An 18,646-nucleotide genomic window follows, 5' to 3' on the forward strand; every position below is an offset into this window, starting at 1 on the left:
TGAGCTGAACAATAACAACAGCGATGCTGCCTTCACTTGCAGTCGGAAATAATCATGACTGCAGCTAACAAGACACTAACGGTCCAAAACTGTAGCAAACATGAGTTTCCCAGATACTTGACGTGGAAAACTATGGAAGCCGCATTAAAAACATTAGTTGTTTTATGCTAAAAGGATAGACTGTTTTAGAATGAAAGCTCAATCTGCGTTGCAACAAAAAAAGGGGAGTTGGAGTTTTACGAGGAGCAGCGAAGGCAGCAGGACCCCCGTGACACTGTACCGCGGGAAATTCAGTACCGCGCGAACGAGCGTTTTCTTATTTGGATTATAAACATCAACAGAACAACATCTAACGCCTGAAACCTTAATGTTAGTGGACGCTCCTGATACAGCCGACGTAACAAAATGGTAAGCAGATGTTCACCTTTACCTGCAGTTCATGTGACAACGCGTCAGAGGAGCTCATGTAACGTGATAGGCTAACGGTAACAGCAGCTTTAGCTAACGACACAGAGTTTAAAACGTTACATTGTCATCAATACGTTACCTGAACCGGATCGATATTGGCTTATTAACACAACCGCCCGTCAACGTTAAGCATCCCCCCATGTAACGTATCTTAATGGAGGGCAGATAAATGCAGGAGCATGTTGAAGGAAAGGTGAACTTCAGGAGAGGAACAGATCTTGACAGGCAGGTGTAAAATAATAAATAAAATAAAAACAAGAGTTTGTGTACTTCCATTAGCCAGGTGAAATCTAAACATTGATCCTGGACTAATGGAGACCTGTCCGGTGCTGCCTGCGGTGGCCGGAAGCCATATTACAACAACACTAGCTAATGTAGAAACCATTTACAGTCTATATATATATATAATAATATATAATGTAACTTATATGGAAACATAGGGATCAGGTTTGGTGCATAACAAAAACAATATGAGATGAAAACAATTACTGCAAGGCAAGAAGAAGCATGAGTAGAAAGGTAGAAAATTGCCAAGAATGTATGAAAAAAAAAAGATATAAGGTTAGATAGTAATAGATATTATGCACAATATGATTATTTAACGTTATATTAAATGAAAAGCTGGACAGTTTGTGCAGGAATGTGCAAAAGATCACAGTTTTAAGTATAAAGAATATCGGCAACAGTGATAGTCTATAATGATCAGTGTTGGGCAGTAACTCATTACTAGTGATAATATTACCTTCTCCAGTAACTAATACTAACACATTTCACTAGAAATAAGTAGTTATAACCTTACTTTTCTTGTCACTCCCCTACTGATTTGAAATCCTATAATACTTGGAAGAGTCTTAGATTCAGCAGCTGGAAATATTCCCATTACTTTGATTTTTACAAACAAAAACAGATGTTAACTGTCTTAAGTCTGAATCTGTTACAGTCAAAGAAGAAAGGACTAAGTCTGGAGGAGAAGAGAACTCGCATGATGGAGATTTTCTTCGAAACGGTGAGTTTTGCCACTGCAGGTTGACCACATAACCGTTTAAAGTAGGAACAATATAACATCCCCTTTATGCCGCCTTGAATACAACTGCATGGATTTATAAGCTGATCACTATACTTCATAGTCAGTATTGTTTTATGGATTCTATTATCTTTATTATTTATCTTTATTTATTATCTGAAAAGTAGGTGTTTTGATTTAATGTCGCTAATATTGCTGCCCACTTTTTGCGAAGGAGACAAAAGCTAACATACAAACTACCACCAACACATAAATGGACCACACCAAAGTAACACAGAGAAGGTTTTTACTGTTCTAATTTTAAAAACCTGTTGTTTGTGGGTTTTCTGTCCCTTTGATACAGATACACAACATCTGCACACAGAAACACACAAATACTTTTCATAACTAAACTAGCCTAGCAAAGTCAGATTAGACACAATGAGGCTGCCTACAATAGATGAACCATGAATAACACCTACGTAACCGGAAAGGTAGAGTCATGTTACTTTATATTTTCAACACTGATGAATATAAATTTCCAGAAAGCCAAACTAAAGAGCAGCCAAACACTGAGATACTGCTACAGACTTAGATAGATGTTAAAAAAATGTTACATAGATGTTCCCTTTTCTATGATATCATGATAAATAAAATTGTTCTTCTTTGAATGTGTTCTCTCTTCCTCTTTTTAGAAAGATGTGTTTCAGCTGAAAGACATAGAGAAGATCGCCCCTAAGACGAAGGGCATAGGTGAGCAATTATCAACAGTTTTAGAGGGGAAAACGTTGTTAACACTTCATTATTTAAATAGTATGTCCACATCTGTCCAACTGGTCAAAGTGTTTCAGATTGTTTAACATAATATGAAAAGTCTTTGTCGTGTGTGTTCCCTTGCTGGTTTCTAACAAAATAAATTAAACAAATGTGAAGGTTAGTAGAGACGTCACTATTGACTATTTTTAGAAAAGTCAAACACGAACGTGGGAGCTGAGTCTGAACAGGAGACACTCGGGTGATTTCTAAGGGAAAACTAAAATCCTTTTTTATAGATATTTCAGTTGTAATAGACAGTGAACACTTTAGCCAAGTTGGTTTAGTCTGAGCACCAAACATCTCCGCTTGTTTCGACTCTAGTAAAACAAGTAGAAAAGAAAATGAACTTCTATATTCAAAGATATAAAAGTATAGTTTGTTTTAGAAAATAATTACTAGAACTGTAGTGTGTTTTAAAGAGTAATAAATGGGATAAAACAGTCACCTGCACGCATTCCTGAACACGTATGGCGACATGCTTGCAAAATCACCATGGTAACCAGGACTCGCTGTTCACCATTTTAACTGTATTCAGTCTGTATAAGCAGAACCAGACCTATCCCTGGCAGTAATCTTATAGTGCAGAGAAGTGTTGAAAGCTTTTACTTGTTAAATAAAACATATTCCCTCAACGTCAACATGGAGTCTGACTTTACATTTATTTAATTTATAAAAATACAAACTTGGAATTTTAAGTGCTAGATCCCACAAACTACTATGTTGTGTATGTTTGGGTGAACTGAGGAGGGATTTTTAAAGTGGACATCACATTAATCTGGAGAAACTGGATCGTGTTGCTGTGATTAAAAGCACATGTTTTTGACCCCCTTACTTGGGCATGATGTAGTTACTGAGTGGTGGGGGAAGGGGGCAACAAGAGATCTGCATTATGGGCACATGTTCCTGTAGAAGGGGGGAAAAAGTATGAGAAAAAGAGGCCAAGAGGGTGATCTCAGAGTGCTAATAACATCCTGGTAACCATTAAAAGGCAGAATGGTTTGAAGTCGAAAAAGGGGCAAAAAGCTATTTGAATAGGCCTGGAAAAGAGTGTTCTGAAGTCATGCACATACAGAGTTTGGTTAATCCATCCAGAGTGTTTTTCATTTTTGAATCCTCGTTTTTTATTTTTGCTGCCGTTCGACATCCCTCAGCCCCTAAACACAGCGGATAAGCTCTTACAGTTTCACAGTGGACCAGCTGAGCAAATGTGTGGGAGTATCACATTTCACCGCTGACACTCTTCAAGATGAAACTCCTGCTCTATTGCATCCTCTCATGCAGTGTTCTCTCTGATAAGTATGAAACGGCCAGATAGGCTGCAGATGTGTGGGTTTAGTTTTGTGAACATTTGAGTGGTAAAGCCTTGCCAGTAATAAAAATGAGAGCTCATGCTGGCTTGTATTTTTTTTTTTTTCAAATCCTCAGTAGAATGCAATATTATACCTAACCTCGGATACATCTTATATTGCCTAAAGTCTTCTGAGCTTGTAAACAGTCATACCTCCACCATAAATCAGTCGTCCACAAATCAAATCAACTGTACACAAATAGGATCGACTGCTAGGATGTTAGTGCAATTATAGAAAATAGAGGATTGTGAATCTTTAATGTGGAAGGTGTGCTTTTCTCCCTCTGCTGCTTTAAGCTCCCATGACTGTGAAGGATGTGCTGCAGAGTTTGGTGGATGACAACATGGTGGACTGTGAGAGAGTGGGTACATCAAACTACTACTGGGCCTTTCCCAGCAAGGCCCTGCACGCTCGCAAGCACAAACTGGAGGAGCTGCAAACACAGGTGAAGGGGACTCAGATGTAGTCTGACCTCATATCTCAAAAGCTTCAGATGTTACTGAACAAAACACAAAGAGAGGTTGTTGTTTTATCTGTTAGAAGACTCTAGTTTACAGTAAATGAGGTCAACCTATGACGAGCCCGGCCCAGAAAACACTTCTGGTAATAGTGGAGAAAAAAATGGGAAGAAAACGCAAATGAGCGTCTGAGTGTGGACAAGTTCTTAGTATTTATTTCTTAGTTATTAGTGATTAAATCTAATTATTTTTTCCCGCCCCCCCAAAAAAAGTTAAATAATGAACCCTATTTAGAACTATTTAGAAGCTCTCTTGTTACACCTTCTTTTTTTTTTTATAGAGATTTATTGGCACAGAAAGCAACACTGCTGCTTGTCTTTGAATTTCTTGTTGTCTGTTGCGTCCCACTTCCCTCTCCTGTTGCGCGGCAGACAGATGGTGTGAGGGAGGTGACTCCTCAGAGAATGTTGGCCACCAGATTTCAGGGACAGAAGTTAAATGCTGTGGAGCAGCAATCTGTCACAAAATAATGACGCGTGATTAGCGTTCTACCATTATGGGTTTTTCAATGGTCGATGCATATATTTAGAGCGCACAGATAAATGCAGATATTAAAACAAAGAAAAGTCTTTAATTCCATTATATTATGCACGTTACAGTCTGATAAACATGGTTATCTTAGCCAGTAACGTGGTATTTTTGATAATGAATGAAATGGGCTTTGTGAGAACAAGTATTGGCCAATGTCGATTATCTCAGAATGTCAGATAATCGGCCGACCGATTAATCTGTTTATCTAATAATCTATACATGTGATTATCATATACAGGGAGGTTAATACTTGTTATGGCTAAAAAAAGGTAAATAAGGGTCTGTTGGCTATATAAAGTATGTATGAAGAAAATGTTTCCTTACTTAATTATAGAATATGCTGTAACAGTACAATTTACAGCATTGTAATTATCAATAATGCCAATAAACCATTACCCTCTAATGTCATGTTCAGTTAAGATTTTAAGGGTGTAAACATAACAGTTAAAAGCTACAAAGGTCAGCTTAGTTTCTGCTCTCTGGTAGCCAGTGTTGATTTGTTTCAGGAGATTAATGGTTTGGTCTTAGTAACTGTTTCACCAATTTTAAGTTCAAACAACTTTGTTTTGAACAGTATAATTGACTTTATGGCAGACTACCGGAAAATCTCTATTTTTCCTTGGTAGCAGTTTGGTGTCAAATATGCCTGACGTAACACTCTTTTACTTTCAAGAGTTCTCAAGCAAAGCAGCGGAAAATATCTGTACAGAAAGCGGTTGAAAAAGCTAAAGTGGGACGTCAAGATACAGTAAGAATATTTTTATATGCTTTTCCATCTTGTATTGGAAGTTATATCTATCACAATTGAATGAATAATCCAAGTTAATTAATATTTATAGTAAAATAAACATCACAAAATGATCTCTGTGTGTGCAGAAGGAGAGAAGCTCTTTGCTGAAGGAGTTGAATGCTCTGAGAGAGGAACGAACTCGGCTCCAGGCTGAATTGGAGAAATACAGGGAATGTGACCCAGAAGTCGTTGAGGAGATGAGTGAGTACACGTTGCAACATGACCGGTTTTTCAAAAAGGCAGTTTTAAGTTTTAGTGCTCAAGTCCCTTATGATCACCGACCAGAGAAATCTGTGTGTCTCACTTTACTGACAACATACAACAACATCTCAAGTACAAAGCTCTTTTGAGTACAAGTACAAGCAGTTAATTTGCCAATTTTCTTGTGCTGAAAGCTTTGATTGATTTTTGTTCTAAAAAATAATAAGACTCACTAAAGAGAATAAGATGGAGCACTGGATTTTAACATCAGGTGGCTCTTCAAGGCAGATGGTGCTGGTCGCATCCAGTGAGGATCTCTCATTAAGAAGAGAGAGACAGAGGACAGAGTTGGATAACGTCCAAGAAACAAACCAATTGAGAGGCTTTTATATAACTCAAACTACCATGAATAAGTGGTTTCACACCAGATAATGAACACAAAATTGTGCATTACCAGATGGATTATTTAAGTGTTGTCTCCCAGAAATTGTCAAATATTAAGGAGAACTTAAACCAGTTGACAGACATGAACCATTTAGCACAGAGAAAGGTACATCAATATAAATGATACCAGGGAAAAAACTCCAATAAACAGTGCTGCAATGAACTTGGCCACCAATCAAAATCACCTACTTGTAGTGCTAAAAAAAACATGAGCAGCAACATGGAGAAACACACTTTACACCCTCAAATTCCCTCTTCACACATTTCACTGAACGCTATCTTGGATGTTCAGACAGCTCGAAATAAAGTGTGAATGCATCCAAATGCATTAAAGAGATGTCGAGATGCTTTATCCAAATTCAGTGGTGATGAGGGACACCATGACCACATTCATATGTAGTATAGCTGTATGAATGCAATTGCTCACCATACCATATTGAAGGATTGCCTAGTGAATAGTGTTTGTGTATATAACCACAGTCCTTCCTAACACAGTAGAATACGGTTAGTTTGTCTGTCACACAGCTTGGACATTATGTTGAGATGCAGATACTTGTCACAGGAGTCCTCATCTATAGTTGTACTGCTAAGAACAAACATGCATTTTGTGTGTTTAGCAGCAGAGTCACAGTTTCTCACGGTTAAAGCGAAGTGTGAGCAAGGAAGTGAGAACTCATCACAAGTAGTCACTTGACACACTCTTATTTCAGTTTTAAACTGTCAGCTTGAACCACAAACTAAATGTCGATACAAGACAGGACGTGTGAACAATGTGAACCCTGTTGAAACAGATGCGTCATTGTTCTGGTCTGTTCTCAAAACATGTATGTCAGTTTTAATTGCGGCCTACATGAGACTTGTAACCTCTGACCACTCACCTTGAAGGGTTTCGGACTTAAAAGCTTTTAAAAGCACAAAGTCAAGGCCACTGGCCACTGACTTATGTACTAGCTGTTGTATGTCTCCATACAGTTCACATAGCTATTAGCAGTGTTACAGAAAATCCTCTACTGCTTTGTGTTAAGCTGACCTGTGGTAAAGGGGGTGTGTTACTTTATGCACACATGTGACATGTCTGGTGTCATAAAAATACCTGGTCTGTTTACCTGCACCTCCCAATGTTACACCAAGCATGCATTTAGTCTGCACGCAGTTCTGCTGTTTTTTTCCATTCCCAACGTGACAATATTGTCTCGGCTACTGACAGTCACATGGACAGGGAGGCAAATAATTGCTGAAGCATTTATTTGTAATCCAAATTAAAATGTTTGATTTGATTTTGATTCAAAATAAGTTGAATAAAGTCAGTTTGGGGGCTCAGGTAGGTAACCAGTAAAGATACATGATAGAGCAATCTTCCAGTTAAAATAATTACATTCAGTAAAAGCCATAATGTCTATGAAGACTTAGCTGGATTTATTGTTTAGGATGAATTTCCAGTATATTGAGAATTTGGCACAACACATCTGTATAATCAAGGTCAAATTTCTCAAAGAATTTGGGCAATAAATGCTCTTAAATAGGATTTAAGTGTAAATCGAAAGTGAATTTTCACAGCAAAACTTAAAAAATAGTGCTTGATATAAATTTTTTTTATACTACAGCTGATGCCACATAATGTACAGGCTAAATAGTCTCTAAACTGTTTGGTAGATGTGTATGATGAAAAACGTTTGTATTCCTAGCTTAGAACCAAAACAAGCTAAAATCCAAAATGTCTTTATAATGTTTTTATTTTGGTCCCAGGGAGATAACTTTATGGTCACATTGTAAGACCCTCTGCAGAAACTTGGCCTCTGGTGCCTGCGATTAACTTATTGCCAAGCTTAATCATTGCAACAGCTGTTGGGGTCTGAATCCAAACCCCAGGAAGGTTTTTTACAGCAATCTGAACAAAGTTTAAAAAGGGTCTCTCCCTCTTAAAATACAGACAAACCTAATAAAACATTTAGGTAGAATGCATTTAGGTTAAGGCGTTGTATTGTATGATCTTGTTTGAAAATGAAACGGCGATATTAGATGTTTATCTTTATTCCCGAGGGGTATATGTGGAATCCAGGGCCTTCATATCTATTAACTGACATCTGTGTGAACTCTTGTGTTCACTCTGTGGAGTTGCTCTCTGACTTGTGGCAGTGGTTTGTGTTGATCTGGTAAAAGGAGATACCCCAACTCTCATTGGTTGGTGGCTTTCTCTACTGAAAGTTGAGTCTGTGGCAACGTTTCAACTACGTACGTGTTCTTGCATGTGACAGTGAACATTACATGATGTGATAAAGATCATACATACATAATGCTCTCAGATTCAATAGATAAACCCAAGAGTTAGGGCGACGCTTTCTCTTACTTTCAAGATAAACTTAATTTCCGTTTGCTTGCAGATCTTATTGTCTTCTCTTTTAAGTACACCATACACACACACACACACACACACACACACACACACACACACACACACACACACACACACACACACACACACACACACACACACAGAGCTTTGTTACAGATAACCATCTCCCTTTAGAAAAAGTTGAATTGTGCTTTGAGAGCTGCGTGCAGCTCTGCACAGAGTGAGTGACATGATGTTATGTCTACTGTTGAGGGGGTTGGTCTGAACCTGCAGAATGGGCTCAGACCTGTTACTGCATATGGGATTCATGCAGATGGGGTTCAGGGAGCATCTTTAGAAGAATTATCTTTTGAGACCAGTGGAGAAATTAACAGTACAAGTACAACACTGAAACAGTATATTATACTAATTATATTTAAATGTGCTATGTCTGGTAACAGCCCCCATGTGTACGGGTTTAATTATCTCATTTTAACTCCCACCCAAGTTAATAAAAATCCAAATTTCCAGAAAAAAACATCAGTTCAGAGTCTAGTATTGCAAAGCCGCATGCATAGAGGTCAGAGCCGGAACCGACCTGTTGCCCACAATTATCTTCAAATCAAATCCAGACCCGACCCGTTAATATAAGACCTACAAGCGAACCCGTGACCCGTGCTACACTCACACAGTCATATTTTTACTGCCGCAATTATTAATTACATATTTACATAATTACATAATAATAATTAAGAATAACATGTAGAAACATGAACTAAAATCATAACTAACTGTTCAGTGACCAACTGTTGTTACGCACTATGCTGCTACTGCTTCGTCCACACAACAAGCTGGACACCAAGGTCAATTAAGCCCTGTGTGAGTTTGTTAAATCCATCTCCTTACACAGGTTTAAACTATGATGTTTTGGTGTACGAACTTTACAGCAGTTTGGAGGTCTGAGAAAGTTTAGGTTAACTGGCGCAGCACCTGTCCTCCTGCTGCAGCTGTACGTTTCCTCAGAGGATGTGAGAGCTTGCAGCTTTCATAATAAAATAAAATCCTGGCAGCGGATTAGGCTTGACAATATTTAACTGGTTTAAATGTTCAAAAGCCTTTATAGTGATTTTCATTTCTGATTTCTCTGCATTTTGTTTCTTTTTACCCGACCTGGTGCAGGACTCAGTGGTCTCAGTCCTGATAATAGTTCTTTCATCACGGCCCCTTCTTCTCATATGGGATACTCTGGAAAAATTATTCCACACATTCTGTGTAGATAAGTAATATGAGTGGATTGGGCTTTATTTGGCCCTATATCCTATATTTTTCTTTTGCATTGTTTTAAAACATACATTTGAGCTGTAGTTAAGACACTGCAGCACTAAAATTATTGCACGTACATTTATCTATTAATGGATTTTATGAACGGGATTTTTGAATGATACAAAATAAGAATTTATAATATTAATAATAAAACAATTCATAATAATACAGACAGCATTTTGATTAAGATTGGATTTGTCAGGTCAAAATCTTTGACAATGGTTTCCACACCCATAGATACGAAATGCTGCTAGGCAGGGTTAAAAACCACCAAACATGGGAAGGGCACAGTGCAAGACAGGTATGGCACTATAGGAGTTCAAAAGTTGCACATGAACTCCCACGTTTTATTTACAGCTGCATTGACCATTAAAGTACACAGATTTATGATTTAGATATGTTTACCAAAGGCGTCATTTATTGGTGGATGTGTACTGTATATTATCTAGTGCATGGTATTTACTGTATTGTGTGAGTGTATATATATTAATTTTATATGATTTATTGTTTAAGTTAGGGTGCCCTTTTAACATCTGGTGACCAGGGATAGCAGATTAGAACATTAATATAGAGGCCTACTCAGACTTATTTACAGTTCCTGTAATCAAACCAAAAATCAAAGCTCAGTGGGCCATGACGGCTGCTGGCTCTGTTTGTTTCGTGGTAGTTGAGATGTTGGCATCCAAATTCTTATACATAATGTAAAATCACATCGTCTCTAGGTTCATGAGTCAGAAGTTATTCAATTCAGTCCCTCCCACTTGCAGCAGCTATTTATTTTTGTGGTTATTCACTTTGTTTCCACTGTGTCTTTATCAATAAATGCTGAAATGGTATGTGTGTGTGTGTGAGAAAATTGCAGCTTTAGGCTCAAGCAACGTATGCCTAGATCGCTCTCCTGATCTTTCATGAAGGATAAATCATAGAGAAATCTGCCAAACCTGTCAAAATAGCTTATATTGGCTGACTATAGGATGCTGCAGCCTAAGCACAGCAGCCAAATAAGTGTCTGTTAATAGTTGCTATGGATTCAACAAAAGGTTATTTTTAACTTCTGGTAAAAGGTAAAGCGATTATTCCAGGTGCCTAGCAACTTAATGATGTTACCCGCTGTTGTTTTCAGTTTTATGGATCACCGAATATGTCACTTAAAACATAAGAGCTATGCAGTTCGAGCACATTTTCCAGCTTTATTTCAGGTTTCTAGATGGCCCTTCCAGCTACAGCTGCAGGGGAGGTGTAGGCTGAACTTTCAACTTTAATTTAATAGTATATCACCACTTGTTCATACAGTATGCCTGTTGCTATCCAACCATCACATTGCTGACCATACTTCCCTCCATAAAGGGCAGTGTTTGCTGTATTTAAGTTCCCAGTATATTTTCTGTCTTGCGTTCAGTGTTTGGTGACAGTTTTATGTTCTTTTAAATCACTACTTACAGTAGATTTGTTGCAGAAAACATGTCCTTCTTTCACGTTAAGCGTGTATTTGTTTAGCCTATTTTACATACACACAGTATGTGAGTGGATTTGCAACACAAATAGAAAATTATGATCTGTTAATCTCATCTGTAACATGACTCTTTTCAGTCTTTATACGCAGTTTGATTAAGTGTAACTCATCATTTTACTGGTAGTCTTTTGAAATGGCTCCATTGCATTCTCAGTAGGTGTCTTTAATTACAGATCTGAGCTATTGATATATGATACATTTTGTTTTGCAGGAAAGTCAAATGTTATTGCAAAAGAGGCCGTTTCCAGGTGGACAGGTGAGTAATTTTATCTGTTTAATAAATGCACATGTAATAGGTCTGGACCATAGTTGCAGTTTTCTGTTGATCACCTAAATGATTAATCAATTAATTGTTTGAGCTCGACTCCAGTAATTTCTTAAGCAAAAATGCTGAACATTTGATGGTTCTCAAATGTGAGAATTTGCTAGATTCCTTGAGCTTTAGGAAATTGTGATGGACATATATATATTTTTTTTTTTACAGTTTTCAGTCCAAAATATATGACATTTATGACAAAGAAAACCATCAAATCCTCACATGTCAAACCAAATCGACTAATTTATTAATAATCCTTGTAGCTCTGATAAGTCTAAGTCTGATTTCAAACAATACAATACTCAGAGAAAGTTGCCTTTGACTATTTTACAAAAATAACTCAAGAATTTCTGTGGACGGGCTTATTCCATTGATTTACTCTTTAAAGCTCTCGAACTCACAAAGTGCAAGCTGTAAGGCCACTTTGTGTTGAGCATGTCACCTCCCAGGAGTCAACACGTTCGACTCTGAGTGCATTCGTTGACCTGAGCGGTAACCTTGGAGACAGCTGACCTTTGGGGTTAATGGTAACCAACCAGGCCTGTGGTGTTTTGACTCTTCAGGTCAACAAAGTCACATTGTTGGTTTTAGTTGGCAAGTTTTAGCTTTACTTCCTTACAATTAAATTCATTTTAAGAAATGGTGAGTCATATCTGCCTCTTCCATGACTTGCACTTCCCACATCTGGGCTGGACACTACTAAAGGAATACGTATTAGGTAGTAATGAGCATAAAATTGTTTCCCCCCAGTACTATATACAGTTGTTGCTTTTAGAACAAGTACAATGCAATGTTTTATTACAAGATGTTGTGTTTCCAGCTGTCCTGTTGCAACTAACAGCACTATTTCATCAGTTCTCTCAATTGGCCGTCAGTACATTTAACAACCCTTCTTAGTGTTTTAAATTGTATTGCTGCAACTTCTTCTGTGACAGCAGACCTTAGTTTAAAAAAACAAACAAACTAATGTTGTGTGGCTTTAACCTCGTCACACTGAGACACACCTACACATAATAAAGACTTACTTAACAAGCCCTGACACAGGTAATCTCAAGCACTTCAACTGCATATCGTCATATCAAAACTAGAGTACAATTATCCTGCGGGACTAATAGCGTGACTCAGAGTTTATTGACTTAAGCGCTTGATAAAACAGGTGTTAATCTACATGAATCTATTTGGTTTACTCTTTAAATGGGTGACACATTCACAGTTTTCAGCTTGTATCGTGAATCACTTCTAAAAGGCACTTTCCTTGATATAATCCAAACTAATTTTAGATTGTAAAACAAACTGCCATAGAGAGATCATCAATTATTTATTAATTACAGCCATGTTAAATATTATCTAGGCCACTTGTAGGCTCATAAACATTTATGTGAATGAAGTGCACTCAGGTTATTGTGCATTTGGTTATATACTTGTGTACTAATATGTTTTGAAATTCTGCACTTGTATCACTTTTGTATACAAGAAGGTATTCTTACATTAGACTATCAAGGTAAAATTACATCATCCCATTCATCTCATTCATTGAATTATCTGCTTTGTTAAGAAGTCAACACGGCGCCTTTAACTAAGAGTTAAATAGAAGTTGATTTGGGTGATTATATGCATTCATCATCAAGCATATGAAGCTCATAAATTGGCACAGTCAGTTTTGCAAATATTGCACCTCTTGATAGTTGAGGGAAGGTGCCAAGAATGCAAATAAGAAATTAATGAAAGAATGAATAAATAAGTTAACAGAATTAAATACAGTTAAGCCTTAATTTGGGAACATTAGTTGTTGCTTAAATTCAATCACACACAGCTCTACCTGACTCACTCAGCAAGATTTGAATGCAAAATACTGGGGCACTTATGCAATCTGCATCACAAAGGAAGTAATAATCAAATCTGCCACAACCACACTGAGCAGGTGCTTCAGAGCAATGACACAGATGATTTGTTCTTGGAGTCCAAGAATATTCTCATAATCCCAGACTGATTGTACTTTCTGTAATACTATATAACACCTGGGGGGCAAGTGCATATGTGTACTTCAAACAAAGACTTTGATTTGTGTTTTCAGACAATATTTTCTCCATCAAGTCATGGACAAAGAAGAAGTTCTCCTTTGATGACAGCCGCATTAATAAAGCCTTTGGGATCCCTGAGGACTTTGACTACATGGACTGACGGCCAGCTTTTCTTCTCTAGTTCATTGTCGCAGTAAGAGGAAAAATAAGAGTTTAAGCTTCAGTTTGAGGGCAGTAAACCAGGTCTCAGCAGTGCTAATTTATGTCCTTTGTGTTAGACCAGGATTCATGACCTGTGGTGGGCTTTGAATAAGGGCCGATATCAGCCAGATGGACTTTATCAGCGGGTGTGTTGCTTCGGTGCAACCGGAGAAGAGAAGCACCAACCAGTCGTGGATGTGAGGGGTTAGGGGGTTCTGTGATAAACACAACCTTGCAGCCTGACTTTTGGGACACCTGTTTGCATGAAAACTGAGAACTCCAAGTTGATGATGGAAAGGAATCAACACTTAACACATCTGTGCAGCCAATGATTTAATTTGTATGGTTTAAACAGATGGTTTGGAATCAAATGCCTTTGCACTTTTTTCTTATGTTTTCCCTGTTTCACTTTTGCTGGGGGGGGGGGGGGGGGATGTTGCTCCTTGTGATCAACATTGAGTCCTCTAGATTCAAAAAAAGTGGACTGGGTCTAATGGGAAAATTCAGTTACAGAGGATATGTTTAGGATATGTTATGTATACAAGTGCTGTAAATATTTAAAGTAGATTTAAGTTTTGCAGAACCTCTTTTCTCATGTTACAAATAAAATGTCCGAGTTTTTCAAGCCGTTTTCTGCAGTTGTATTCCTTCCTAAACTCAGGGTGCAGTGTACAAATGTATTTACACAGGGTCTCCTATCTCTTGTGTTTTCATTTCTTTAGAAATTGCCACTGGAACACTGCAAAAATCTATCACAAAAGCTCAACTTTTTTTGCAGATCTTCACACTCGGTTTCTGTTTGAACAAAAAAAGGAACACTGTTGTCATGACATGTCTAGAAGGACTATTACCCTAGAAGGACTATTACCCTGCTTATTTTCCTCCCTTTTTCTCTGTCAAACCAGATGCAAAACAGGTAGTTGTGTACTCTGCTTTTACTCAATGAACCTATTTGCTATTGTGTCTGGGTTTGTTGATTTAAATTTCAAATGTGCCCCATGCTCGTCTTACTCATCAGTTAGGTTTTCTTTCCATTCGATGAATGATATGCAAACATATTGTTAGTTCTTTGTTGATTCACGACTTGCTTTCTATTTATAATGTTCCTAATGTAATTTTATTTTGATCTCTAAACCATTGAAGAGGAACATGTTAGTAGTAAGAATCAGATTTTATGTGAAAGATATGTGTCCTTGTAAATATACAGTGGCTTACTGATTAAAAAGTGTTGGCGGTTTCCTGTTTGTACTGCTTCCTAACACATAAGTTCAGTTATTTTTTACTGATGAGGATAACCTGCCACAAGACAATGTGCAGACACAAATTTCAGCGCTCTTACATGTTGTATATTTATTGTGGCAACCCTAAGCTCCTTATTAGAAGTGCTCTAGTGACTGTAGCAACACTGATCCAGCAAAAGAAAAATATTCTAAATACCTAGCTGCAGTTTTGTTTGGTGGAGCTGACACACCCACAGAAGGGTAACCTGAGTCAATGTTCATGTGTGTACCTGCCCAACCTGTACTAACTATGATTCATGAGTTTGACATGCTGAATGTCAAAGTTCTCAGTGGAGGTTGTGCAGAGTTTAATCTCACTGTCTCTAACTTGAAGACTGCTTTTACTTGCAGCCTCTTTGGTTAAATGTGTCTTGTCCTCAGAAGGGATTAACAACGCAATAAATATGCTGACTAATGACTTTAACTTAGTTTTGAGTATTGTCCAAAAGAAGAACATCAAGATTACGTGACACTAAACTGATGCTTACTTAGCTTTTATTACATGTAAAGTGGGGTAAATACTGATTGTTACTAATTTTGCAGCAAGTTAAAAGTAAAATATAAATCAAACGATGTAAAATATGTAAATAAAGGTTCTGTAGTTCACTCAAGTAAAAGCATGGACGTATTCTTATTAAAATGTACTTTTAGTATAATAAAAGTATGCATGATGCCCCTTGGAGTGTTATACTATCTAATATACTTGTGTATTCATGTTTAAGTAGCATTTCAATGTTGTAGTTGTTTGAGGTGGAGATAATTTTAACTATTTTATACATTGTTGTAACAGTGCATCATAGTTTATAAATCATATGGTCATATGTTTGTATGTAAAACCCAGTAACTATAGCTGTCAAATAAATGTAGTTAAGTAAGGAAAGTTAGTTAAGGAAATACTCCTAAGTCAGTGGTTCCCAGCCTGGGGGTCCGGACCCCCATTAGGAGTCACCAAAGCTTCATAAGGGAGTCACAAGGCCTTCTTGATTTTAGATTCTTGTATCTCAGCATTTAGTTTACTTCTGTGAAGAAAAGGAAATTGTCTAATAGAACAATTGCCAAGTGTCAGGGACAAGGAAACACTGAATATGTCAAAAAACCTGAAGCCTATTAAGCCTATTCTGATTGATGATGATAATAAAGAAAATACATAATACAGACAGAAAATTGTATTAAAAAAATCTCCCTATACAGGAAATAATAAAATGGTCACTTGTTTTACACAAAGCTATTGCAGGTATTGTGTTCACTATTTGAATATAATATGAAATATCCATAAATGATGCTGTCACTTAAACAAGGGTTTTACTAAATGATAAAAGTATAAATACCTCTATCTATTTGCCCTTTAAGCACAATACATCCCACCACTGTAGGATACATTAAACAAAGCATGTTGTTATTATTTGTGTTGTTCGTTTCACCTTCAGCAACATCAACAAAACAACACCCCTTGTTGTAAGTGACCCTGGTGTCTGTCCGCACCGCACAGTGTGCATGAGGAGGCGGGGGAGGGACCGACTGGAGAGGGAGGGAGCTGCTGCTGCTGGTGCCGCCGCCGCCGCTGGTGCTGCTCGGTGAGGGAGAGAAAGACCAACGCAGCGCAACACACGGTAGGCTGCTAGCTGAGAGGGCAGCATGGCGGGGCTACAGGACTTCCAACAAGGCAGCCACTGTCACAGGAAAACGTGGATCAATATACTACTCGGAATACTACAATTACTTTTACCCTGCGTACAGCACGGAGGGGCACAGCTGCAAGGTTTGTCCGCACCTTTAATTTTTTTTTTTTTCCCCGGTGTTAATATAACGCGACCGTTAAGTTAGCTTAAGACTTGACAGCAGACAGGAAAAATAGGGTTGTAAGCTAAACTGTTCAGATTGTAATGTAAAATAAAAAAAATGGGCACACACACACACACATACAAAAAAAAAAGAATGAATAAATCTACAAGTAGCTGCTTAAGCTTTTTATTTTTATTTATTTTTAACCAACGGAAAACGGTTGTAGCTAGTGTTTTGTCAGCCTTGCTAGTTCATGCTAGCTCCCCCAGTTCCCCCCTGTGCTGTCGGGTAACGATAACTTGTTCAGGCAAGGAAGTAACACATTATCGGGACTTAAAAAAAAAAAAAAAAAGGAGGAAGAAGGGGAGACTTAACGGCTTCTGTTGTCACTGTGATAAAGCTAGAAAATGTCGTAAAGTAACCCTACGCGGCTCTACAAGCCAGTGAGTGCTGCAGTTAGCAGGAGAGGATGTTTTCCAAGTTCGTTAGCCACCGAGCTAACCGTCCTGCTAACCAGGCAGCTAGCACACAGCCTTTGTCAGCTTGCCGAGGCGAACTCATTTCCTCACTTGTCTGTGTGATTGTCACACCGCTTTCAGTCTATTCATTTGTAATAACCAGTGATAGTAATGGTAGGTTGGTTGTTTTTTGCAGGTTAAATAATGTCGACTGCTTCAATCGGGTGCATTTCAAATCGATTTTTTTTTTTTTTTTGCCCTATTTCCAACCCTAACATCTCACTGTTAATGTAATTTATTTATTTTATTTGTTTGTTTGCTCCCACAAAGCTCTGAGTCAGATGTCCACCAGCGTGGTCGAAGTCTGGCAACCAGAGGATGCAGACCCATTAGTCCCACTTCAGGTAATCATTATCTTTTTTTTTCTTGGGTGTGTGTTTTTGTTGTGTATGGAGGAGTATGATCACACACACACACACACACACACACACACACACACACTCACCCTCCCCAACAACAGCTTTTCAAATGCAGCCCAGATGCATGAGCACGTGTGTGGTTACTGCGTCCCCATTGTGTTCTGACTCCTACTTTGCAACTAGTTGAGTTGTGCATATTCATGTGTTGATTTGTGAGGAGAAAATACCAGTGACCACACACGGCTTTGCTGCCATACTACTGTGCACATTTTGTAGTTTTCTAGCTGGTATCAATAGTTAAAATACTGAAATGAAACCAGAGCGGGAGGCCACCTGCCATGTGGCTCCTCCTTATTTTCTTTTGTACATAATGTCCATTTTGGAGTGGAGTCTGTAGTACACACTGAGACCACGTTAGGAATGAGGCAGTCTCTTCATTCTTACTATTTTGCAGTTGTTTCCTGTTTCTGTTGTTTTTTTATGTTATGTTGTTGTGCAGGATTTTTTTTATTCTATTTAAAAAAAATTTGGAGGATCTGTGTTGTATTTTCAAGCAGGCGTGTGTGTGATATTTATGTAGTTATGGGGCAATAGGAGCACAAATGGCAGGAGTTCAGTGTTTACTGATAACCTGTCATGAGGTCACCAGCTGACTGTCATGTTACCTGAGGGGGGTGTGGCACCTTCAGCAGCTCTCTGTCAACAGATTGTGTTGGTTGCCTTGAAAATAAGTTTTAAAAAAAAGATAACACACACAGTTTAAGTAACAACAATCAACAACATTAAGTAAAAGTATGTTTGTTTTTCAAGGAAGGAAGGTTTGCTTTTTGTGAGACATGTAGTAAATAAATAAAAACAGGTTTTGCCTTTCACAAAAATTA

At 37.9% G+C, this 18,646-nt stretch overlaps 2 protein-coding genes across 8 annotated transcripts in view; both read left to right on the forward strand.

Moving 5' to 3' along the window:
- Positions 1–261: 261 nt before the first annotated feature.
- On the forward strand, positions 262–15,524 carry mnd1 (meiotic nuclear divisions 1 homolog (S. cerevisiae)). 2 transcript variants are annotated; one of them, XM_051385488.1, is made up of 9 exons: positions 262–408; positions 1,409–1,474; positions 2,167–2,224; positions 3,933–4,081; positions 5,359–5,433; positions 5,562–5,676; positions 11,500–11,544; positions 13,679–13,818; positions 13,904–15,063. In XM_051385488.1, exons 1-8 carry the CDS (start codon positions 406–408, stop codon positions 13,783–13,785), a joined length of 618 nt encoding a protein of 205 aa, XP_051241448.1. In that variant the 5' UTR covers positions 262–405; the 3' UTR covers positions 13,786–13,818; positions 13,904–15,063. The 2 variants fall into 2 exon arrangements, with proteins under 2 accessions (XP_051241448.1, XP_051241447.1); XM_051385487.1 differs by having other exon boundaries at positions 13,679–15,524.
- A 1,147-nt stretch (positions 15,525–16,671) lies between these two features.
- Positions 16,672–18,646, forward strand: part of tmem131l (transmembrane 131 like) — a 29,618-nt gene continuing 27,643 nt past the window's right edge. For 4 of the 6 annotated variants that reach the window (XM_051384335.1, XM_051384336.1, XM_051384338.1 and 1 more), the window contains exons 1-2: positions 16,672–16,865; positions 17,677–17,750. In XM_051384335.1, the coding sequence (XP_051240295.1) occupies positions 16,742–16,865; positions 17,677–17,750 (198 nt within the window). In that variant the 5' untranslated portion in view covers positions 16,672–16,741. Of the gene's footprint in view, positions 16,866–17,676; positions 17,751–18,646 lie in introns of those variants that run through there. The other 2 variants (XM_051384332.1, XM_051384333.1) reach the window with 1 other exon arrangement.

Source organism: Dicentrarchus labrax, unplaced genomic scaffold (genome assembly GCF_905237075.1).
Source record: "Dicentrarchus labrax unplaced genomic scaffold, dlabrax2021, whole genome shotgun sequence".
NCBI lineage: Eukaryota > Metazoa > Chordata > Actinopteri > Moronidae > Dicentrarchus > Dicentrarchus labrax.

What these genes read in the sequence shown, in the direction of transcription:
- mnd1 (XM_051385487.1), top strand. An exon ending in CCCTAAGACGAAGGGCATAG is followed by an intron (nt 2,225 to 3,932) that starts GTGAGCAATTAT and finishes TGCTGCTTTAAG; the next exon opens with CTCCCATGACTGTGAAGGAT. An exon ending in AGAAGTCGTTGAGGAGATGA is followed by an intron (nt 5,677 to 11,499) that starts GTGAGTACACGT and finishes TTTGTTTTGCAG; the next exon opens with GAAAGTCAAATGTTATTGCA.